At 36.0% G+C, this 25,674-nt stretch overlaps 1 protein-coding gene across 2 annotated transcripts in view; it reads left to right on the top strand.

The window, feature by feature from the left end:
• Positions 1-25,674, top strand: part of su(f) (cleavage stimulation factor subunit su(f)) — a 377,057-nt gene that overhangs the window by 333,449 nt on the left and 17,934 nt on the right. For both annotated transcript variants that reach the window (XM_090396725.1, XM_090396726.1), the window contains exons 18-19: positions 5,827-5,977; positions 10,932-11,026. In XM_090396725.1, coding sequence (XP_090252851.1) covers positions 5,827-5,977; positions 10,932-11,026 — 246 coding nt within the window. The remainder of the gene's footprint in view (positions 1-5,826; positions 5,978-10,931; positions 11,027-25,674) is intronic.

Here is a 25,674-nt window from a genome sequence, read left to right as displayed (position 1 = left end):
TATTACAAGAGACATAAGAAAGAACTAGAAGAATATGAAATTATAAAAATGAAAATCCAGAATTAACATTATTTATGTTATTAATTATATTAAAAAAATATATTATTAATGTTATTATTTGAAATCTTTCTAATGAACTAAACATGCAAACTCTACCATTAAAATCAAAAAATTAGATCAACTCAAATTCTAAATCAGAAATTTAGAATTTTTTACCTTTTGATAAGGAATCTTTCAAATATAAAATGAGCTGTTTGCCAACCAAAATTTCATAATTTTTAATTAAAATTAAAGAAATACCACATATTGTGCAATATTTCTTTCATTTACAGTTCTAATTGTAGAGTTTGCAAATTTAGTTCATTAGAAAGATTTCATGCCAAGTATATATTATTGAGGCTCTGTGCAGTTAGGAAGCTAACATTCACACTAGCTATATGAATCATTCCCCCAACCTCCTAGAGTGACTGATGCTTATTGAGGTTCATTACTTGCATCTCCTTCTTTGTAATTGGAGGTGTTCAATTATAAAGTTGACTGACTGCTGAAGTTTCACCTTATTTTTGATTTTAATGGTAAATGCCACACATATTTAGTTTATTATGAAGCTTTCAGGTGACATTAATATAAGCTAATGTAACATTTCAATATTAATTTGGTATTTTTATAATTGCATACTCTTATAGTTCCTTATGTCTCCCTTATTACTATTACTATTACTATTATTACGGGCAACTCCAGGGAGTCATTAGACTCATCGAGGGAGGCCCCAAATCATATTCATCACAACTATTTGACATTCATACAGTATCTATCATACCTCGCCTTAAACTCATTCACTGTCACAGCATCCACCACAGACTCAGGGAGCGCATTCCACTCATTCACTACTCTAAAAGTAAAGAACCCAGCTCTAACACCTTTACTAACCACACTTTTGCCCAGTTTCCATGGATGTCCCCTAGTCCTCCCACAACCAGCCCTGTTCTCAAAAATATCTTCTGAATTAATTTTATAGAATCCCTTCAGTAATTTGAATGTCTCAATCATATCTCCCCTCCTCCGCTATATACAATTTTTGCAACCCACAAATCCTCAACCTGTTCTCATACGGTTCATTCCACAGACCTGCTATCATCTTGGTCACTCGCCTCTGGATCCTCTCCACCTCCTCCCCATCAAGAAGAAACCTAGGTGACCAAATCTGAGCACAGTAGTCTAGATGGGGTCTTATCAAGGCTCGATACAGAGGAACAATAACCTGCTTGTCTCTGCTTGTCAACGTATTCTTCAGCAACCAAGTGATTTGATGAGCTGATTTGGCCACTTTTGCAATGTGTCCCCTAAATTTCAATTCCTTATCTACCAACACTCCTAAATCTCGTGCCTCATCAATTTCCTGGAGCACGGTTCCACCAATGCAGTAAACTGCCGCCAATCTTTTCACCCCAAAATGCATAACCTTACATTTTGCCACATTAAACTGACATCCATTCTCCCTAGCCCAGACCTCCAATCTATCCAAATCATCCTGCAAAATTTTGACATCATCTGCATTCACTATTGCCCTACCCAACTTCGCATCATCCGCAAACAAATGAACTGTTCCTCTCAGATCCTTTCCTATATCATTTATGAACAAATTAAACAGCAGTGGTCCAAGAACAGATCCTTGTGGCACACCACTAGTCACAGGCCGTCTTGTGGACTCTACTCCTGAGTAAACCACTCTCTGATATCTCTCCGTCAACCACCCTCCTATCCATCTCACCAACCCTATGTCCATCCCCATATGCCCCAATTTACTGATTAGAATTCCATGTGGTATCCTGTCAAAGGCCTTGGCAAGGTCCAGTAGAATCACCGTAAACCCATTACCCTTATCCAGTTCAGCCGTCACTGTGTTATAATACGTGAGCAAGTTACTGAGGCATGACCTACCCTTCACAAAACCATGCTGTCCCCGATACAGTATCCCATTTTCTTCTATCCAATCTTGTATTTTCCTCTTGACTATTTTCTCTAAGACCTTGATAATGATTCCTGTTATGCTGATTGGCCGGTAATTTTCAACAGCAGCCTTGGAACCACCTTTGTGCAGCGGAACTATTTTCCCCTCTTTCCACCCCCTTGGGACTGACCCAGTCCTGAGGCTCAAATTAAACAAAACGGTCAAGGGCACTGACAGTTCTTTGGCCGCTTCACGTACGACACGAGCTGGTATACCATCCAATCCCACAGATGTATTGACATTGAGGTTCTGTAATAGACTAGTTACCTCTACTTCATTCATCACAATTCCAGTATAAGCTGTTGGTTCTTCCATTCCTGCAAAGTCACCACCTGGATGATATACTCTTGCAAAGTGCTCGCTCAGTAATTCCACAATATCGACTGATTCGGTTACCTCCCTACCCTCAGCATTTTTTAAGATCATTGTACCATGAGCATTTTTCCTTTTACTTGCAACATATTGAAAAAACTGTTTGGGATTCTCTTTAGCCTGCATGGCCAATTTCCTTTCGTAATCTGATTTTGCTTTTCTTACCACCCTTGTTACCATCCTGGCCTGAGCTTTATACTGTTCCTGTGCCTGATGGTCACCCTTCTCCTTAAATTTCCTCCACAATTGTTTCTTTTTTTGCAGCTCAAGCTTAATAGTGTTATTCATCCATTTAACCCCTACTTGATTTATTATTCGGACTCTTGGTATACAGTCAACCATTGCCTCCTGCAAACAGTTCTTAACCACCTCCCATGCACTATCAACATCCAGCCCTTGCAGTTTTACATGCCATGGCATTGAGCCAAGCACACATCTAAGCTTGTCATACTTACCAGCCCGGTAATTCCACATGTACCCTGTCTTAATTGTAAATTCGACTCCTTTAGCCACCTCCCAAGTCATGACTTTATGGTCACTCTCACCAATTGGTGGCAACATGGTCATGTTCATTACAGCCACATTCTCGGTTGCAATTACTAGGTCCAGCACTCTCTGCCCCCTGGTATTTTCCAATACATGTTGCCGTAGATAGTTGTCCCTTAATAACCGCATAAAATCCAATTCCTTCCTCCCATGTGCCCTCTCCTCTTTCCAGTCAATGTTACCATAATTGAAATCACCCATAATAATTACCCTCCTTCCACTCATTTCTTCTATTTGCTTATGCATACTATCCCCACCATCCACTCCATCACCCGGTCTATAGCAGCACCCAATTGCATATTTTGTTCTGCTGGATTGTATCTCACACCAAACAGCCTCAAATGTGCGTTTTTCCCCATCATGCAGTTCAACTTCTATACTCCTTGGCTGAAGATCATCAGCTATCATCAATAACACTCCTCCCCTCTTTTTATTCACCCTGTCACTCCTGAACACGCTATACCCGTCGCATTCAATCCCACTAGTTTTATCATCTTCTGTCAGCCATGTTTCACTAATACTGACAACCTCTGGCCTGGAAGTGCCAACCATGGCCAAAAACTCTTCCTTCTTGTTCCTAATACTCCTGGCATTAGTGTACATGAATCGTAGAAGCCCATTTGTCCCATCCTTACTTTGATGCCTTATACTAACTATCCCATTCTGATTTGTTGTCCGTCGTACTCGCTCGGGCATAATATACTCATTCATACACTTAACTGCCCCCCTAAAGTCAGCATATCTACTCCCCCCCCCTCTTAATAAATCTAGTTTCCCTGAGTCTGTACATCCACTTCCACATCATTCATCAACACTCTTTCAAGTCTCCGTACACCAACTCCATTCAAATGCAATCCATCCATCTTATATAAGTCCTTTCGCCCATCGAACTCATTCCACACATCCACAAATTCCACACCACTCTCCATGCATAACCCACGCATAAAGTCACTGGCAATTATGGCCCTCCTTCTAAACACTTCACTGTCATACCGCGGTAAGATACTCACCATCCTAACTCTCTCACTCTTCTCTTTTGCTACCTCAAACAACTCCCTCACATCCTCTATCATTTCCATTTTGTCCTCTTTCAAATCATTCGTTCCTGCCACGATTATCATCTCTTTCACCCTCTGTTTTTGCAATCGAATAGATTCGCTGACGTCCTTTATGATCGCACCCGGCTGGTACGACTTCGTTAAATTCTCAATTATTACGCCTCTTAATAGTGAATCCCCATACAGCACTCGCTCCTTCATTTTATTGAAGTTTGCAAACATTCTATTATTTGCCGTCACAGACTTCCGCCGGTTATTTGTCGGTACGTTCAACACACATTTTTCCATACGCTCCAGTTGTCTTTTAGCTCTGTGTATGGCACCATTCAAACGGGCAATTTCGCTACTCGCATTTATCTCACCATTTTCATTATCGATCAAATCATCCATTCTTTCTGTGTTTCTACCTTCAATTACATTTTCGGCGACGCTCTCACACCTATCTGGCACTACCACGCAATTCTCTAGCACACCGCCATTTTCTACATTATGACTATCGTTCACGATATCGCTCTCGACACACGAAACACGCTTGAAGTCCTCATTCTCTTTACACTTTTTACACATATTAACTCCACTATCACTTTCTAACCAGACTCCCACCGCTCTTCACAAGGCATACATTTCACAGACAGCACATTGCATAAATTCGTTTACATCAAAACTCTTAAACAAACATGGCGATCTGGCCGCCATTTTTTTCTTTATCGGTGCCATGTGTGCACTATCTTTTCTTAAAAATAATAATTAAAATAACAGAAAACACGCAAAAATTGTACAGACACACCAAGAAACAAAAAGCAAACAATACTACTTAAAATTCTAGTAAAATATCTAATGTTAACAAAAAAATAATACTAATCTTTTCAGGAGCTCTCGACAAGCCGACGATCTAATCAGTGCGACACCAAACACGCTCAAGCTTATTGTTGCATTTGTATTTGTTCTTGGTGTCATTTTTTGTATTGATGTATGTTGTCAGTGTACAATTTTCCAACTATTTCCTTCATTATGTTTCTTATCATTTCTTTTTATTTTCTGCAATATCTTTTGTTCTGTTCCATGCAATTTCTTAAATTTTTCTTTCCCACCATTTCCTTTGTGGATTTCTTAACTGTAATATGAGGATAAGTTGGTTACCTCTGTGTCTCAAAGTATTCTTGTCTGGAAATTGTGTCTGTTCTACTGGCCAGTTTGCCTGGTCTAATGGATGAAAAACCTGAGTTTCTCGGAGAAAAAACCCTCTACCTTCGTATGAGACAGGCTAACTCACCTTTAGTCAGAGAGACCAGATAAAGGTTCCTCATGTCATTGATGGGAATTGAACCCAAGTCTTTTCAACCAAAGGGCTTCGTCTATACCGCCTCAGCTATGGAGGCTCTTTTTCCCTAAATTCACTATAACAAATCTTTGCACCATAACAATTTCTCTTCTTCTGGGTTTGCTATAGTGAGCATTTAGTGTACTTAAGTAGTGATTTAAGCATATACATTAAAAATATGATAGATGTGTGAGTGAGTAAGAAAGTAGCTTGCATCACTGTGGAATGGCATTATTGGATGCTGGATGAGTATTAATGCCCAGTGATTCTCTAGAAGTCAATCAACAGTTAACATTACATGACAGAAATCTAGTACAAATGGAACATAGAAACATGTCATGGAATGTGGATTGCTAATCTTTTCTTTGGGAAGAAGTGGAAAGGGATATAGGACTACTTGTTAAAAGATTTAGTTTAGTATTTCCCTTACACTGCCACTATATTTATATAATTATGTTTGTGTGTCTTTTGTATTAATAATTGATTTCCTGATAAAACTATCTTTTACTTTGTTTCAGGAATTAGCAAAACAGCACGTTGTAAGTCTTCCTCCAGCTGTCAGCTGTAAACGTGAAGTTTTATTTGATGATGATGATGATGACAGAAAACCAGCTTATCCTCGTCCTGACACAGACCAGATGATTCCTTTTAAACCAAGACAAATATATCGTAAGTAGAGATCTCAAGCAGTAGACACTCAAGATAGTGAACACTGTTATAATGAAATTGTGTACTGTTACTGTAAAGCAATGCCATTTTTAGCTCAATATAACAAATAGTGGAAGATTTAACTAGAAAACTGCATTTTCCAGTAGGCAATAGAAATTACAAGGCTCCCAAGGTTTTCATTCTGTTTATTTTGCTGTTTCAGAAGTATTAATTTTAATTTGTCCTTCCTAGAGACATATCAAAGAACTGTGTTCCCATGAACAGATGTGAAAGAAAGCCATTCATCCACCTTAAATAAGAGGGAGAGTCCCAACTAAAATGTTTACAGTGATTGGTTTGTAATCCAACTACTCATCAGACTAGTCAGCAATGGGCAGTACTTTACTGTTGTGGTACCTATATCATTGCTTGTTTGAAAGAAAAACTACAAACTTTATGATGATTAAAAACTGGACATCAGAATTTATGATTAAATATTGCGCAAAATATTCTCTGATGCTGCTGAATTAAGTGTCTTAGTTAAATTCACAAAATTTTGGTTTGACCTCTAAAGATTTGAGGACCCAACTTAACCTCACCATTACCTATGAAAAAAAAAGGAATATTGTGAGAATAAGGGTGAGAAGAGTTATGAAAAATATAAAGTGCGGGCCAGAAAAATTACGAGTATTGTACAGTCAGATTATAAAAAGAAATTGGGTGTGCATTCTAAAAGAACCCAAAACAATTTTATTGTTTTATGCAGCAAGTAAAATAATGAATATCGAAGTTGAAAGTTTTTCCACTTGGTTATACCAATTAAAGAAGCCAAGAAATTATATTCTTGATTTAATCCTTTATCCAAGGGTAAGCAAACAAAGTTTGCATATGAAGTAACTTTGTGACTGGGCAACTCGTATATAGAGACTAATGACTTCACATCACTTGCCTTAGTATCCCATAATGCAAAGCGCATTATGGCCTTTAAAGGAATGCAGAGCTCCAACCAGGCATCTGATCTAATGTCCAGTCCTCACCTTCTTGTGGTGTACCCTGTTAGGTATCTACTTGGATACTGAATGAATGAGGATTGGCTGGCAATTTGGGATTAGCCAACCAAATTGTATTCTTATTGGGTTAAATCACAATATAAAATGATGGTACAACATGACAGAATTTCATGCCAGCTGGGGCACTGCCTGGTTAAACAAGGCCCCCATTGTTTTCACCAAGGAACCGGGGCAAATAGCCGACTTTTTGCTGTTCGAAAAGTCAGCCATTCTTTTTTGACTTTTTTTGGGGGAGGAAGGGGTCACTACCCAGGCAGATTTCAACCTTTATTGAGGTCTCATAAGTAGGATCTAGAAGTGATACCAAAGTTGAAGTAATGCGGGTCATATTTCCACATTAAAGTAGCCAAAAAGTGTCACACCTTATTACTAAAATACCCTAAATTAGAGATAGATGTTGAAAGTTTTTCCACTTGTTTATGCTATAAATTAAAGATGCCAAGAAATTATATTCTTGGTTTAATCCTTTATCCAAGTGTAAGTCTCCATTTGCACATGGAGTGACTTTGATCATAGCATTAAAAGGGATCTCAGTTAAAGATGTAACTGTTTTGCCACTAGTAGGTGACAGTGATCATATTGTACTGGAAGAATAACTGTACTGAATGCAGATTATACCCTTGAGTCAGAAGCAGATACGATTGTTCAGAAGAGTGTTCAATTTGCCACAATCTATCACCATGGGGGTCTGTGACATGGTACGAAGACTGATGTGTCCAATTATCAACTATCTGCATCTCTGGAGTGGTTGTGAAGATTTTAGAGAAATTGGTAAAAAAAAAAAAAAAAACACATACAGAAACAGGTTGACACACAAGCTATACTTTGGATGAAACAACATGGGTTTACTAAAGGGAGGTTATGCCTGTGCAGTTTGCCCTTATTTTATAATAATGTTATGCCTGAGTTGGATAAAGGAAATGGATACTATGATACTGTTGGACTTCTCTAAGGCATTTGATAAGATACCCCATGAAAGGCTGTTGCATAAACTGAAAAATATGTGATTGGAATATTAACTATTGAGTTGGATAAATGGGTAGCTCAGTCAGTATTGACAAAGCCCTTTGGTCGGAAAGACTAGGGTTCGATTCCTGTCTGTGACATGAAGAACCTTTATTTGGTTTCTTTCGACTAAAGGTGAGTTAACTGGTTAGGCGAGTTAGACAAGAAACCTGAGTTTCTCCTGGAAACTCGGGTTTTTCATCCCTCAGAACAGGCAAACTGGCCTCATGAACACACAGATCTACAGTTGCAAAATACATACTTAATCCTTCATTAGGAGGGCTCAATACAAAATAAGGGAACCCCATACAAAATAAAAAAGTGGGTGGCTGAACAGACAGGTATCAGAAAGTGGCATATTGCAGTGTGAATCTTCCAGATTTAAAGTAACCAGCAGTATAACCCAGGGATCAGTCCTTGAATTATTGTTATTTAATCTATAGATTAATGATGTCAGGAAGGATGTGACAAATGTTCAGTTGGTTGCTGATAATGCAAAGATAGGCAGGACAATCAGAGATGCTATTGATTTACAACACTTACAGAATGATTTGAACAGGCTGGAACTATAGGCAAATAATAATGGACTATAGGCAAAAGTCAGCTATGCACTTTGGCATGATAAGAATTCCACTGCCATATTATATTTGGTGGGATTATGCTTGAAGAAACTGATTAGTTCAGATCCTTGGAGCTATGGTGGATAGGAACTTAAAGTTCTTTTGAACTTTAACTTCCTATCCACTATTTTACATCACATAGCAGAAATTTCAAATACAACTCATAGGATAATTGTGATGAAATGAACATTGACATGTAAGGATAAGGAAGTCATTTTGTCTCCTTACAAGGCCTTAACTGCATATAACTTAACCCAAACTATATTCTCTGTTGACTAGAGTACCGTGTATATTATAACGTTATAATGTAATCAGACATGGTGCTGCCTAAGATCATCATTTTATATCTGAAATGACATAATGATTTTCAGTTATATCCTGAAAATGATTGAGAAAGACCCAATTATACAAGACTTGTTTGTGTCAAGGAGCTGGATGAAAATGAAAACCAACAGAATTGAAGAATGGCAATATGAAGCATCAGTAGAAAAGAGTGGAACTATGAGAAAAACCTAGCAGAAGAAGAACTAGTAGAAGAAAATCAGAAATACCATTTCAGCTTAATACAAGTGTTTGAAGAAGACTTCAGATACTTATATAATTCTAGATGATATTTATTCAGGTGTTAAGTATGAAAGGTATAGCTATAGTATTAGTTTTGATGTGCTTTTGATTAAGGTTCCATTTAAGGAAGAAATTTTCAGATATTAGAAAGAAAAAGCTGGTTCTTGTTGGGACCTAAATAGCAGATTAGAAAATGAATCCAGACATCTGTTTTTTGGGAAGGAGGATTAGAAGCCTAATTGCTTACATTATTGATTATTGTTAATAGTGATATCTTCAGGTTGCTTCACCCACATTACTGTAGTCATTAATTCGTATTTCATTTTAAATATGAAGTAATGACTACCTAATGTTGAGTAGGACAAAAATGGATACCTCACTGCAAAGGAAAGGGTACTGAAATTTTGAAAAGAATGACACTTTTCGGATGTTGTATTTTCATGTTCAAATTTCTTATGGCCATGTTTACTGACTAAAATGAATTATTTAAGCTGATGTCTTGCTAGCTCAAGATAACATTATTTGAGTTGCTTTAATAATACACACTCATTGAAGATACAAATCAAAATGACTTGGATAACAAGGAGAGTCACATGTATTGAGGGTGATGGTGGTGCTCTTTGTACTGATTCCTGTTATTAATGATTATGGTAAATAGGACATGGACCAAAATCTATTCATGATCTTACTGGTGGTAGTCTGTTAGTTACTTTGGTTCTGTAGAACTTGTTCTGTTTCCAGGAACAGTTTCTCCTATTTAAACTGGAATTTGTAAACTAGCCTGACTTTCTTTCATGTAATAAAGTGATCTTTCTCCAAGGAATGTTGTGAATGTCTGGTTTTTTTTTTTCCTTGCCAAAGTAGTCGGCCTTCTCTGTCTGAAATGGTGTATTTCAGTCAGACTGGACTCTGTTAATGTTAAATAGGGAGAATTGGAGCACAGGTAATTGATCTGTTGATTAAGGGCATCACAGAAAGTTCAGGGCATAATACCTGTCATGAATGCATCAGTATTTTGGTGTTTCTGAGGTACTAAAAAATGCTGGAACCTTAAAAAACAATCCTGTGATAATTTTTTCATTAACCAATGACAGAAGTCATAAATTTTCTAGCTGATGGCCCAAAATACAGTAACTTTTGCACTTTGCACATGTTCTTCTACATAAATGTATATCTTCTAGGTCCTGATATATGAACATTGTATTTATATTCACTTTGCTAGATCCTGTATAAGTAAAAATCAATCCTGTGATAATTTTTTCATTAACCAGTGACAGAAGTCATAAATTTTCTAGCTGATGGGCCCAAAATACAGTAACTTTTGCACATGTTCTACATAAATGTATAGTCTTCTAGGTCCTGATATATGAACATTGTATTTATATTCACTTTGCTAGATCCTGTATACTTGATTTAGAGTAGTTATTTAATGTTAACTAAGTAGTTTGGATTACTGATAGAAAAACACATTGAAAATGGTTAAAGTTATATTCAGATGACATAAAACTGAGATATGATGGTGGGTAGTGAAATAGAAGACAAATTGATCTGTGATATAACTTTTATACAATTGGAATGTTCTTTGATAGTAAGGATATTCTGAATATATTTCAAATATTATCAATTTTGGAGTTGTACTGCATCCACAATTTAGACCGACTTGTATGATATTTTGTTCTCAGAGAAATATAATTATTGTTGTATTTTCATTTTCAGCCACTGGTGCACATCCAGTTCCAGGTGGAATTTTCCCACCACCACCGGTGGCATCTAGTTTGCTTACAGTACTGCCTCCTCCTACTAGTTTTCATGTAAGTTTACATTGTGATGTACTATATATATGGCTGTGGTGGCCAAGTTTTCTAGAAGCCACATGGAATGTTTTTCAGATGTTTATGAGGCAAAAGATATTTTCTAAAAAAATTAATAATTAAAATATTTAATAATATATTTAATGAAATATAAATATTGCTATTTACATTTGATGTATTTATGTTTGTGAAAAATATGATACACATTGTGAATTTTTGTCTATTACAATTAACTCAATAAAAACCAAAATTGCCTCGAAAGTCACATCAAACAAACCCACAAGCTAGGATTTTGACCACTGCTGGCATATGATTTAAAAAGAATAGTCCTCATCTTTATTTCTAAATACATACAATAGCTCACTTGTTATCAGACTAGTTTGATTATCACAATCACACCATTTGGTTAGATGGCTAACCAAATGACTTTTTAAAGTTTTAAAGACTTATTTTTTAGAGGTTAATTATATTATCATTGCATATGTGTGTAAACTGGTGAGAATCTTTTATTATTTTGTAAAATTTGCTAATATTACATTTATTTCATACAAATGAGGTCATAAATTGTTATATTGCTTGCATATATGTATTCATAAAAAGAGTAATTGTTTATCATAAATAGTTCACAATACATTAGCGTATTGTGAACTATTTATGCTGAGGTCTAAAAAGGGAAACTATTTTATTGGTATATTTATACAATACCAAACTGTTTATATATATATATATATATATATATATATATTTTGCTTAAATATGCACATTCAACTGTTTATTCAATCTTAAATATACTGACTTCAGCACAGTGAGTAATATTAATATCCCTTTAGTTGAAATGATTTTGATGTCAGAAATATTTATGAACACAACTGAAGATGCTGGTCTGATATAGAATTTCAGCATCACTCCCACTGAAAAGAGTCAAGGTTTGAGAGTGCCACAATAAATATAAATGAATATTTATCTTCCAAAATTTGAAATATTTTGTAAAAGGACAAAAATATCTTGCATTTGAGTTATAATTACACAAATTCATTGTTTTGTTTACAAGTGGATAGCATTTTTTGCTTGTAGAAAATAAAAATTTGGGAAATGGCTATTGAGACTGCACTTGGATTGGAATCTAGGTACTTTCTGTGTGGAAATCATGTCCCCAATAATTTTTTTCAATATTTCACAGCCATGAAAGACGACATAAAAATTTAAAATGCCAGTAAGATTTTAAAAAATACTCCCCCCCCCCCCAAAAAAATCCAAACTTTCAGACATCCAAACCTGATCTGCTATTCATCAGTAAACATAAACTTTCCACATGACATCATACATGATGCTTTCCATACAACATGCTCTAAGGCAGAATATGTATTCTTGTATCAGGCCTTACATCCCATATTTGGAATCTCCTTTATATGATCTGCTTTTGTTCAAAATTTCCTTAACTCATTTTGTTGTCTTTGCTAATCTTGTAATTCTGGTTTCTGTATTGATCATTTTTTGTCCCCTATTTTAATTAATTTGTATATATATATTTTTTGTATATTCATTTTTTACCTGGTCAGGAAACCCTGCTCTAGAAACCAAACATGGAATCTTTTCCAGCCACTTGAGGTCTGATTAACCAGGATAGTGGTCTCATAACAAGTGAAAATTCATCTCCTGCCTACAATGCAGTCTTTACTCAAACAGTGAATAATCTTCTTTGGAGATGTCAATGCCTATAATTCCAACTAGCTCCACTTCTTGAACTTCACATGCCCAAGATGGAAGAAAATCTGAATTTTTTGCTGTTAGTAATAATCTAACACAAATCATTCAAAAAACTATAATGCCAACAACAGAAGAAAATATAGATCACCCAAAAATTTTAAAAGAAGAAGTTAGATACACAATAAAACAAATGAAAAACAATAAAGCACCAGGTATTGATACTATCCCTGCTGAACTGTGGTTACATGGAGAAGCACATCAATAGAATATTTAACAATCCTATTCAACAAAATACTAGAAACAGGAGAGATATCAAATGACTGGAAAGATCATTCCGATATACAAGAAAGATTGCAGAAACTACAGACCAATCAAATTACCCTCCCACACCTATAAAATATTCATAAGAATTATACAAAATAGATTAAAAAGCACCTATGAAGAACTGATAGACACTGAACAAGCTGGTTTATAAAGACCTATATTGTTGTTTTGTGGACTTCAAACAGGTTTTCGATAGCATCAGTAGAGAAATTCTTCTTAAAGTTCTACTAGAAAAAGCAATAGATAAATATATAATACAGTTTCTGATAACATATTACTCTAAGACAAATGCAATAATTAAAAAGGACACACAACAGAATCCATAGAGATCCAAAAAGAAGTAATGCAAGTACATCCTTTATCCCCATGCCTATTCAACATATATCTAGAAGAAGTTGTAAAGAATGCAATAGATAATGAGCTTGGAATCAATATGAAAGGTTTAAATATAAGTAATATCAAATATGGGGGGGGGGGGGGCTTAAGGGTCAAAGCTGTATAACTGAGAGGAGACCTCCACATAGCCTTTAAAGGAATGCGGAGAACCGACCAGGACTTCTGACCTAATGTCCAATCCTCAGCTTCTTGTGGTGCACCTTGTTGGGTATCTACCTGGATACTGAACGAACGAGGATGGGCTGGGAATTTGGGATTTAGCTGACCAAATTGTATTCTTATTGGCTTAAACCAATATACAAAATGATAGTACAACATGACAAAATTTCATGCCAGCTGGAGTGTCGCCTCGTTAAACAAGGCTGCCGTTGTTTTTGCCAGGGAACCAGGGCGAACAGCGAAAAGTCAGTTACTGCAACAAATCTGAAAGGACACCCCAACTCAATATCACCAGAGTTAAAGATCAGTACTATCAACATAAGAAGCCTGAATGTCAAAGAAATGGAGCTAGCTAAAGAATTAGATAAGTACCAGATCGACATAATAGGGGTGACCGAAACAAAAAAGACCAAAACTGGTGAGATCATTCTGAGCAAAAAAATACAAAATGTTATATTCAGGAAAGACAATCAAGGAAAAGTAGTAGCCATGATATTCAACACAAAATACGAGGCTAATCTTCTTGAATGGCAGGCAGTCTCAAGTAGAGTGATGTGGGCAAATATCAGAATGGGGAATTGGACAATGAGACTTATTTGTGCCTATGATCCCACAGAAGGTTCTACTAAGGTAGAAGTGGAGGAATTTTTTGATGCTTTAGAAAAAGCAACTGGCACAATGAAAAAGAAAAGCTTGGTCCTTGTTGGGGATCTAAATAGCAGAGTAGAAAACGATTGTCAGACATACAAAAATATTTTGGGAAAATTTGAAGAAAAGAGCAAAGCTAATAATAATGGGAAATACCTGTTGGATTTCTGCTCAGGACATGGACTGGTTATTACTAACACCATGTTCCAACATAAAAATGCGCACAAATTCACATGGAGAGAAGAAGCAAGGAATAAGAAAAGTCTCATTGACTATGTTATTGTTGATAGTGGTGTTTTCTTCCTGGTGCAGGACACAAGAGCGTACAGAGGATTTGAAATTGGAAGCAATCACTATTTAGTCTTGAGTAGGATAAAATTGAATTTCATATTGAAAAGAATAACATGTAAGAAAGTTTAAAAGCAAATAAAAGTTGAGCAGCTCTCAGATGTGAACTGTAGACTAAAATACACAAACATTATTGAAGAAAAAATGAAAGAGTTTGAGAACAGGAACCAAACCTTGGAGATTCAGAGGCTAGCCTTTGAAGAAAACTCTGATTGATTCAGCCAGAGATGTATGTGGTGAGATTGCCTGCAAGGGTAGAAAAATCTGAACTCGGTGGACACAGGAAGTTAAAGAGGCAGTGAAAGCATATCAAAAGTTCCTGGCAAATGTCGGCTTTTGCTCTTAGAGAATACCGTGACGAATGTAAGAAAGTGAAAACTGTGTAAAACTAGCTAAACAAAAGTCATAGGAGGACTTTGGCAAGAACATAGAAAATAAATATCAAGAAGGTGGTAAGATATTCTGGAGTTTGTTGAAGAAGTTTAGAAATGGAGGAAGGAGTGCTGTAAAAGGAGTTAGAGATGATAAAAGTGACATGAAAACAGGAGAAAAAGATATCCTTGAAGTATGGAGTAATTACCGAATTCCCGATGATTGGAGTAGAGCTCTCATAGTACCCGTATATAAAAAGGGAAATAAAACTGAATGTGAGAATTACAGAGGTATTTCCCTACTGAGTGTTCTTGGCAAGATCTATGCAAGTATACTTGAGAGACGGTTGAGAAGAATTGTGGAAGAAAAGCTGGGTGAAGAACAAGCTGGTTTCAGGCCAAATAGAGACTGTCAGGATCAGATATTCACTTTATGACAAATAGTCGAGAAAGCATGGGAATATAACAAAGATCTGTATTTAAGTTTTGTCGATTTGGAAAAGGCATATGACAGGGTGCCAAGAGAGAAGCTATTCAATATGCTACAGTTATATGGTGTCAATGGGAGATTATATCAAGCAATACTTAGTCTTTATTTGAGTTTTAAGTCAGCAGTTAGAATTGAAGGAAGTACAGGAAGATGGTTTAATGTTAAATCTGGTGTGAGACAAGGATGTACATTATCCCCTCTATTATTCATTATCTATATGGATCACATTATGAAGGAAAGTGGTATTAAACATGATATCAAAATTGGAGATGTTAATGTCAGCTCTTTGCTTTATGCGGACAATGTTATAATTCTAAATAAATCCGCAACAAGTTTCCAAGATTCCCTGACTAAATTGAATAACTGCTGTAATAGATATGGTATGAAGGTCAGCATTAAATAGACAAAGACAACGAAAATAGGTAGAATTGCTGAAAATGTCAACTGTTTGTGAACGGGGAACCTGTGGAACAAGTAAAACATTTCAGCTACTTAGGCACGATTTTTACTAAAGATGGTAAATTAAATATAGAAATAGACAACAGAATCAACAAAGCTGGTATGGTAGGCAGTCAATTGAATAAATTCATATGGAATAAGAGAGAAATTAGTCGGAACACTAAATTAGCTATATACAAGACAGTGTTCAAACCATTTTTAACTTATGGATCTGAGAGCTGGGTCAGAAGTAAAACATTTGACCAAAGACTAGAGACCGCAGATATGAGAGTCCTGAGAAAGATTAGAGGCATGAACAGATGGCATCAATGGCAATTTCATATTAAAAACGAGGATATTAGGAAAGAACTTGACATTGTCAACATCCAGGAGTGCGTTAGCAGAGCTAATCTCAGGTGGTATGGTAACTTAACAGAATGGGCAAGGAAAGATTAGCAAAACAAGTGTTCTCTGCCAGGTTGGCAGGATAATGACCCAGAGGAAGACCAAGATATAGGTGTATTGATACGGTACAAAGTGCCTTAGACAATAGAAATATAAGATCTGATAATGTGTCTTGACAAGTAACAGACTGATTTGGAGGAAAATTGTAAATAGAAGTTAGTAAAAATGTAAATTTTTCATGTAGTACTATCATATCCTGTACACTCGTTGAGGGTACATGTGAGGAATTTGATGATGATGATAATATCAAATATGCAGATGAACTTGTTCTTATTGCAAGAACCCTAAATGAACTACAAATGTTGATAAACAAGCTAAATGAAACCTGTGAAACATATGACATGACCATAAAATACAAAAGACAAAAGTGATGAAAATAGGGAGAAACAGAACTACCATCTCAGCCACCTTAAATGGAGAACAAGTAGACATCTTCATATATCTTGGATCAAAACTAACAGAAACAATAGATGAACTCGAACCAATCAAACACAGAATAGCGATAGGATGGACCACCATGGAAAAATTACAGAAAATCTGAAAATCAAACAAAATATCTAAGCAAACCAAAATCAAATTATATGAATCAGTAATTATACCAACAGTTATCTATGGAGCAGAAGTATGGACGATTAAGAAAAGAGAGGAGAAAAAACTATTGGCATTTGAAATTAAATGCTTAATAAGAATAAAACAAGTTGGATAGAAAAGAAAACAAATAGCACAGTCAGACAAGAATTATCGTATATGAAGACAATGTTAGAAAACAACAATTGAGATGGTTTGCATGCACACAGACATTATATCCTAATAAATACTTTTACAGCCGAAAAAAGAAGACTAGGGAGACCAAGAATCAGCTAGCAAATCAATAAAGAACATTTCAGGATGTAGAACTTATAATGAACTTTTTCGAAAAGCAAGGAATAGAGAAGATTGGAAGATCCTGCTCAATGGAAGACTCAACTCATCTTAGACGGATGAGAAGAAGAAGAAATTATTCACATGCTGATCAGAATACCAGATAATCCTCATCATTCTCCCATAATCCTGACTTTTTCTTAACCAGTTCTCCTTCCATATACACTATTGATATTAGCTTTGCCTTGGTAACTCTTGTCACGACCTTGTCCACATTTCGTTTTTCCCAGCCATTCCAGCCTGATATTCTATCAGTAGCGGCCAGTGAAAATTTTAAGTGGGGGTGCTGCATATACAAAATAAAAAAAATAATTCATTTTTTCCTAATCAGTAACCAATTTATTAATAAGTAAATTTACATATTAAAAATTTTCTTTATTAAAAATATTATTTGAAAATAATATTTTTAACATTATATATTAAATTTAATATTAATAACATTTTTAATAATATTTTTGCATGAAAGCATACAATTTATTTGTAGCGACACTGCTCAACGAGCAGTGTCGGATTCACTTGTTCCATGCAGAATCAACTGCAAAGAAATATCGGCGAGTCTAGCCACATCTGACTGGACGTGATGATTCCAACACTGCGTTAGATCACAGTGCATTTGTTTCATGTAATGATAATTGAGAAAATATAATTCTTTTCATATTTTCAACAGTGACACTCATTGTAATTCAGTCTTGTATCTATAATAAATAAATAATTATATGTTATTTTAAGAATAAAATAAGATTTACCAAAAATATTTCATCCTCACCATGAACACACCAATAATAAAAGTTTCGTATCTCACAGAAATAGCACGCGCAAGCATACAATTTATCTGTAGCAACTGCTCGTTGAGCAGTCGGATTCACTTTATGTGCAGTGACAAGTGCAAATGAATATCGGCGAGTCTAGCTGCAACCTACCGAATGTGATAATTCTGACACCGCATTAGATCACGGTGCATTTGTTACATAATCTAAAGCATTAATCGAAAAATTCCAAATAGTAACTATTCGATCAATGTCGAAACATAAGCTGAAACCTTTAACATTTGTATTGCATTTATATAATGTAAGCATTGTTATTATTTATAAACACAAAATTTAATTTTTTAATTTTTTTTCCTGGGGGGTGCTGCAGTGTTGCAGTGCTTATGTACCAGCCCCCCACTGTATCCTGTGGTACTACAGTAGTGCCTGGGATGACCTTTAAGATTTCTATGTCTCTTTAAAATGATTATTGCTTCCACTCTCCTGATCCAAGCACTAGCTCTGATTTAATAAATGCAGTTATTCTGCTTTGATGAGACTACCATCCCACGTATTGTAGAGTTATAGTGGTAGTCTTAAAGCTTGAAACTGTTTCTTATTTGGTCTCTGAAAATTAGCTGACTTAGATAATCATGTGAGGATAAGGTCAAGAGTATTCAGAGCTTATTACATAATAAGCTCTGAATCTAGTAGCATTATCTAGTATTTGAATTAACCCATCTCAGAAAGATTACTCACTATTAGGAAAGTTGGATTGGAGTAAGTCACTTAAAGAAAGGTGATCAAAAAGTCAAATGGTTGCCTGCCTCATTTTTTGAATTTCAAAGAATGAGGCAATATTATAAAGATTTTTGAAAACGTTGTGCACTCTCTGACATGGGATATTAGAATGAACATTTGCAAAAACACCACCTTTACAAGTAAAAGGAAGCATGTAATTTAGAAAAGTGAGATGAATAGTTATCGAAGAAGCAGAAAGTCATGTTTCTGTATTTCAAAAGAAAGTATGGTAGTTTTCAAGAAGATTAGGTCAATCAAATCAAGAAATTTCATCATCATCGGTTTTCTGATATGTACCCCCCCAAGGGGCGTTCAGGATACTATACTACATTATTAAGTTTAAATTATTATTAATCTCCTATTAGCAGTATTCCTCTAAATCAATCTATTACTTGTGAGCACTCCAACATTGTCATGTCGAACATTTCGTGCTTCTAAGGCACTTCTGACTGAATCAATCCACCTTGGTCTTCCTCTGTGGTCACTTTCCTACCACTTGGTATCAAACACACCTGTTTTGTTAACCTTTCTTTACCCATTCTATTTAAGTGACCATACTACCTTAGATTAGCTCTGTTACATATTTTTGAATGCTAATAATGTCAAGTTCATTTCTGACATCTTCATTTTAATATGATTCTGCCATTGGTTCACTCCCCTAATTTTTCTTAGAACCTTCATATCTGTGGTCTCTAGTCTTTGATCAAGTGCTTTATTTCTAATCCAACTCTCAGATCCATACCTTAAAACTGGTTTAAACACTGTCTTGTATACTGCTAGTTTGGTGTTTTGGATAATTTCTCTCTTATTCCATATAAATGTATTCAGCTGGCTACCCACCATATCATCATCAAATTCCTGCCATGTACCCTCAAGGGGTGTACAGGATATGACAGTACTACATGAAAAAATTACATCATTACTAACTTCCTATCTACAATTTTCCTCCAAATCAGTCTGTTACTTGTCAAGACTCCAACATTATCAGATCTTATATTTCTATCGTCTAAGGCACTTTGTACCGTATCAATCCACCTATATCTTGGTCTTCCTCTGGGTCGTTTTCCTGCCAACCTGGCAGAGAACACTTGTTTTGCTAATCTTTCCTCTCCCATTCTATTTAAGTGACCATACCATCTGAGATTAGCTCTGCTAACGCATTCCTGGATGCTGACAATGTCAAGTTCTTTCCTAATATCCTCATTTTTAATATGATATTGCCATTGATGCCATCTGTTCACGCCTCTAATCTTTCTCGGGACTCTCATATCTGCAGTCTCTAGTCTTTGGTCAAGTGTTTTACTTCTGACCCAGCTCTCAGATCCATAAGTTAAAATTGGTTTGAACACAGTCTTGTATACAGCTAATTTAGTGTTCCGACTAATTTCTTTCTTATTCCATATGAATTTATTCAATTGACTTCCCATGATACCAGCTTTGCTGATTCTGTTGTCTATTTCTATATTTAGTTTACCATCTTCAGTAAAAATTGTGCCTAAGTAGCTGAAATGTTTTACTTGTTCCACAGGTTCTCCATTCACAACACAGTTGACATTTTCAATGATTCTGCCTATTTTCATTGTCTTTGTCTTTTTATTGCTGACCTTCATACCATATCTATTACAACAGCTATTCAATTTAGTCAGAGAATCTTGCAGACTTGTAGCGGATTTATTTAGAAGTATAACATCATCCGCATAAAGCAAAGAGCTGACATTAACATCTCCAATTTTGATATCAGGTTTAATACCACATTCCTTCATAATGTGATCCATATAGATAATGAATAACAGAGGGGATAATGTACATCCTTGTCTCACACCAGATTTAACATTAAACCATCTTCCTGTACTTCCTTCAATTCTAACTGCTGACTCACAACTCAAATAAAGACTAAGTATTGCTTGATATAATGCCCCATTGACACCATATAACTGCAGCGTATTGAATAGCTTCTCTCTTGGCACCTTGTCATATGCCTTTTCCAAATCGACAAAACTTAAATACAGATCTTTGTTATATTCCCATGCTTTCTCGACTATTTGTCGTAAAGTGAAGATCTGATCCTGACAGCCTCTATTTGGCCTGAATCCAGCTTGTTCTTCACCAAGCTTTTCTTCCACAATTCTTCTCAATCGTTTCTCAAGTATACTTGTATAGATCTTGCCAGGAACACTCAGTAGGGAAATACCTCTGTAATTCTCACATTCAGTTTTATTTCCCTTTTTATATATGGGTACTATGAGAGCTCTACTCCAATCATCGGGAATTCGTCCCTCTGTCCAGGCTTTCTGAACTATGCAGTGCAGCCACTGTAAGACTATTATACCACCATACTTCAGCATTTCTGGTCGAATATCATCTACTCCTGCTGCCTTTCCGCATTTCAAGCCTTTGATGGCTTTTTCTACTTCAAGTATGGATATGTATTCCTGACTGCATGCCTGGTCAGTGTTTTTTATCACTGCTTGTTTCATTTAGCAGTTTTTCAAAGTAATTACTCCATACTTCAAGGATATCTTTTTCTCCTGTTTTCATTTCACCTTTATCATCTCTAATTCCTTTTACAGCACTCTTTCCTCCATTCCTAAGCTTCTTCAACAACCTCCAGAATATTTTGCCACCTTCTTGATATTTATTTTCTATATTCTTGCCAAAGTCCTCCCATGACTTTTGTTTAGCTAGTTTTACACACTGTTTAGCTTTCTTACATTTGTCTCTGTATTCTGTAAGAGTAAAAGCTGACTTATTTGCCAGGAACTTTTGGTATGCTTTCTTCTTTTCCTTCACTGCCTCTTTAACTTCCTGTGTCCACCAGGGAGTTCTGATTTTTTTATCTTTGCACACAACCTCACCACATGTCTCCCTGGCAGAATCAATCAATGTTTCCTTCAGAGTTTGCCACTGAATCTCCAATGTTTGATTCCTGTTCTCAAACTCTTTCATTTTCTTTTCAATAATATTTCTGTATTTTAGTCTACAGTTTACATCTGAGAGCTGCTCAACTTTTATTCGCTTTAAAACTTTCTTACATGTTATTCTTTTCAATATGAAATTCAATTTTATCCTGCTCAAGACTAAATAGTGATCACTTCCAATTTCAAATCCTCTGTACACTCTGGTGTCCTGCACCAGGGAGAAAACATCACTATCAACAATAACATAGTCAATGAGACTTTTCTTATTCCTAGCCTCTTCTCTCCATGTGAATTTGTGCACATTTTTATGTTGGAACATGGTGTTAGTAATAACCAGTCCATGTCCTGAGCAGAAATCCAACAGATATTTGCCATTATTATTAGCTTTGCTCTTTTCTCCAAATTTTCCCAAAATATTTTTGTATGTCTCACAATCATTTCCTACTCTACTATTTAGATCCCCAACAAGGACCAACTTTTCCTTTTTCATTGTGTCAGTTGCTTTTTCTAAAGCCTCAAAAAATTCCTCCACTGCTACCTTAGTAGAACCTTCTGTGGGACCATAGGCACAAATAAGTCTCATCGTCCAGTTCCCCATTCTCATATTTACCCACATTACTCTACTTGAGACTGACTGCCATTCAAGAAGATTAGCCTCGTATTTTGTGTTGAATACTATGGCTACTCCTTCTTTTCCTTGATTGTTATTGCCTGAATATAACATTTTGTATTTATTGCTCAGAAAGATCTCACCAGTTTTGGTCTTTTTTGTTTCAGTCACCCCTATTATGTCGATCTGGTACTTATCTAATTCCTCAGCTAGCTCCATTTCTTTGCCATTCAGGCTTCTTACGTTGATAGTACCGATCTTTAACTCTGGTGATGTTGAGTTGGGGTTTGTTTTCAGATTTGTTCCAGTAGCTGACTTTTCGCTGTTCGCCCTGGTTCCCTGGCGAAAACAACGGGGGCCTTGTTTAACCGGGCGACGCCCCAGCCGGCATGAAATTTTGTCATGTTGTACCATCATTTTTTATTTTGGTTTAACCAATAAGAATACAATTTGGTCGGCTAAATCCCAAATTGCCAGCTCATCCTCGTTCGTTCAGTATCAAAGTAGATACCCAACAGGGTGCACCACGAGAAGGTGAGGATTGGACATTAGGTCAGAAGCTGTGGTCGGTTCTCCGCATTCCTTTAAAGGCTATGTGGAGGTCTCATCTCAGTTATACAGCTTTGACCCTTAAGCACCCACCATATCAGCTTTGCTTATTCTGTTGTCTATTTTCATATTTACCTGCTATCTGCACAAAAAATTGTTCCTAAATAGCTGAAATATTTTACTTGTTCTATGGGATCTCCATTCAGAATGCAGCTTTCTATGTAGTTTTTTATGTTCCTCCCTATTTTCATAGTTTTGGTCTTTGATTTTCATGCCAAATTTGTTACAGCTGTTATTCAGTTTAGTTAGTTGAAGCCCAGAGACTTGCACCACGTGTGTTTAGAAGGAAAACATCTGCATAAAGCAAAGAGGTAAGTTTGACATCTCCAGTTCTAATATCAGGCTCGATATTAAAATTAGAAATTTTTCTTTCATAATGTGATCAATGTAGATGATGAATAAGAGTGGAGATAATGTGCATCCTTGTCTTACCCCTGATTTTACATCAAACCATCTTCCTGTATTTCCTTCAATCTGCTGCTGACAACTTAAATATAGACTGTATTGCTCTGTATAACCATTCACCCCATATAATTGTAGTGTTTTGAAAAGCTTTTCTCTAGGCATCATGTCATATGCCTTTTCCAGATCTACAAAACTTAAGTACAAATCCTTGTCACATTCCCATGATTTCTCAACTATTTATCTTAAAGTGAAAATCTGATCTTGACATCCTCTATTTGTCTTGAACCCAGCTTGTTTTTCTTACAAGCTTCTTTTTCACAATCTTTCTCAACCTCTTTTCAACTATGCTTGCATAAATCTTACCTGGAGCACTTAGTAGAGAAATTCCTCTGTAATTTTCACATTCAGCTTTATTCCTTTTTTTATAGATGGGAACTATTAGAGCTCTACTCCAATCATTGGGAATTTGACCTGAGCAAGCACTCTGAATTATGCAGTGTAGCTACTGTAAAACTTTTATATTTCCATACTTAAGTATTTCTGGTCAAATATCATCTACTCCAGCTGCCTTTCCACATTAAGTTTTTGATGGCTTTTTCTACCTCAAGTATTGATATGTACTCCTCTTTGCATTCCTCTCAGAAATCTTCTAGTATGGTTTTGTCACTGCTTGGTTCATTTAACAGTCTTTCCAAGTAATAACTCCAGACATCTAGGATATCCTTATCTTCAGTTTTCATGTCACCTTTATTATCTTTGATTCCTTTTACAGTATTCTTTCCTCCATTTCTAAGCTTCTTCAATAGCCTCCAGAACATTTTACCACATTCCTGAAATTTATTTTCAATATTCTTACCAAAGTCTTCCTGTGACTTTTGTTTAGCTACTTTTACACATAGGTTAGCTATCTTACATTTTTCTCTGTATTCTTTTAGGGCATCTGCCTGACTTATTTGCTAGGAACTTTTGGTATGCTTTCTTCTTTTCCAGAACTACTTCTTGTGTCTATCATGTGTTCTTATATTTCTATCCTTCAAGACAACTTCACCACATACCTCCCCACCTGAATCAATTAGTGTGTTCTTCAGAATTTGCCAATGAGACTCCAGCTTTGGTTCTTGTTTTTAAACTGCTGCAAATTTTTTTCAATGTTTGTATAGTCAAGTCTACAATTTACTTGTGAAAGCTGCTCACCTTTAATTCGCTTTAAAACTTTCTTATATACAGCTTTATTTCTGGGAAACTCCCATGTTACTCCTCTTAAAAACTATTTTTTTATGGCTATTTTTCCTGCTTTCGTTTAGGAGTGCCCCTTTTTTAATGTTATTGACTTTTTACTCAAGAATTCTTAGGGCATTGCAGATGTAGTTTAGAGACAAATATATGTAGCATAATAGTAGAAAATTTGCATATACCTTTTCTTGGATGTTGTTGCCTGTCTTCTTTCTGAGCATACCTCTGCTGTTATGGTGTTAAAAGGGAAGTGGGGGGGGGGGGGGGTTAGGTAATGTGGGAGAATTAATTTGAAAAAAAAAACAGGTTTTTTATGTAATATATACATATATTATTTTCAAGGGTGGGCAGAGCACTTTTTTTTTTGTAGGATGGGAAAGAGATGAAAGAGGGGGGAGGGGCTGAAAATAAAAACTTTTTTTTTTGAGGAAGGGGGGAGGATTTATGGGAAAAGGGGGAGGATTTATGGGAAAAGGGGGCTGGGAGGGTTAACAGGGTGCGAGCCGTTTTGACTGTGTGTGTGTGTGTGTGTCGTCATCTGAACTCGTGGAGGAAGTGGATGCTATGTCACGTCGGCTTGGTGTTTCTGCCTTTTGAAGTGCTTGAGTTATTGCCTATTGGTGAGAGTTGTGACCTAATTTTTATGTTATGGAGCTTCCAACACTCGGAGATTATGTAGGGTCGGTAGATGTTGATTGAGTTCTCGTCACATTTTATGGCTATGATTTCTGATATTCTAAGCATTGTTTCGTTGTCTTGTCTGTTACATAATATGATATCCATTTTTATCCTGCTTAGTACTAAGTAATGGTCACTTCCCGTTTCAAATCCTCTGTACACTTTTGTATCCTGAATGAGCATGAAAATATCACTATCAACAATGACAGTCAATGAGGCTTTTCTTATTTCTCGTGTTGTCTCTCCATGTGAACTTGTAGATATCTTTATGTTGAAACATGGTGTTAGTAATGACTAGTCCATGTCCTGAGCAGAAGTCCAGTAAATACTTACCATTATTATTAGCTTTGTCCTTTTCTCCAAATTTTCCCAAAATGTTCC

This window comes from Typopeltis vanoorti, chromosome 8 (genome assembly GCF_054136105.1).
Source record: "Typopeltis vanoorti isolate ZY-2024b chromosome 8, IOZ_Tvanoo_1.0, whole genome shotgun sequence".
NCBI lineage: Eukaryota > Metazoa > Arthropoda > Arachnida > Uropygi > Thelyphonidae > Typopeltis > Typopeltis vanoorti.
Note: the sequence above shows the minus strand (reverse complement) of the source record. Positions and strands in the feature narration are given on the sequence as shown.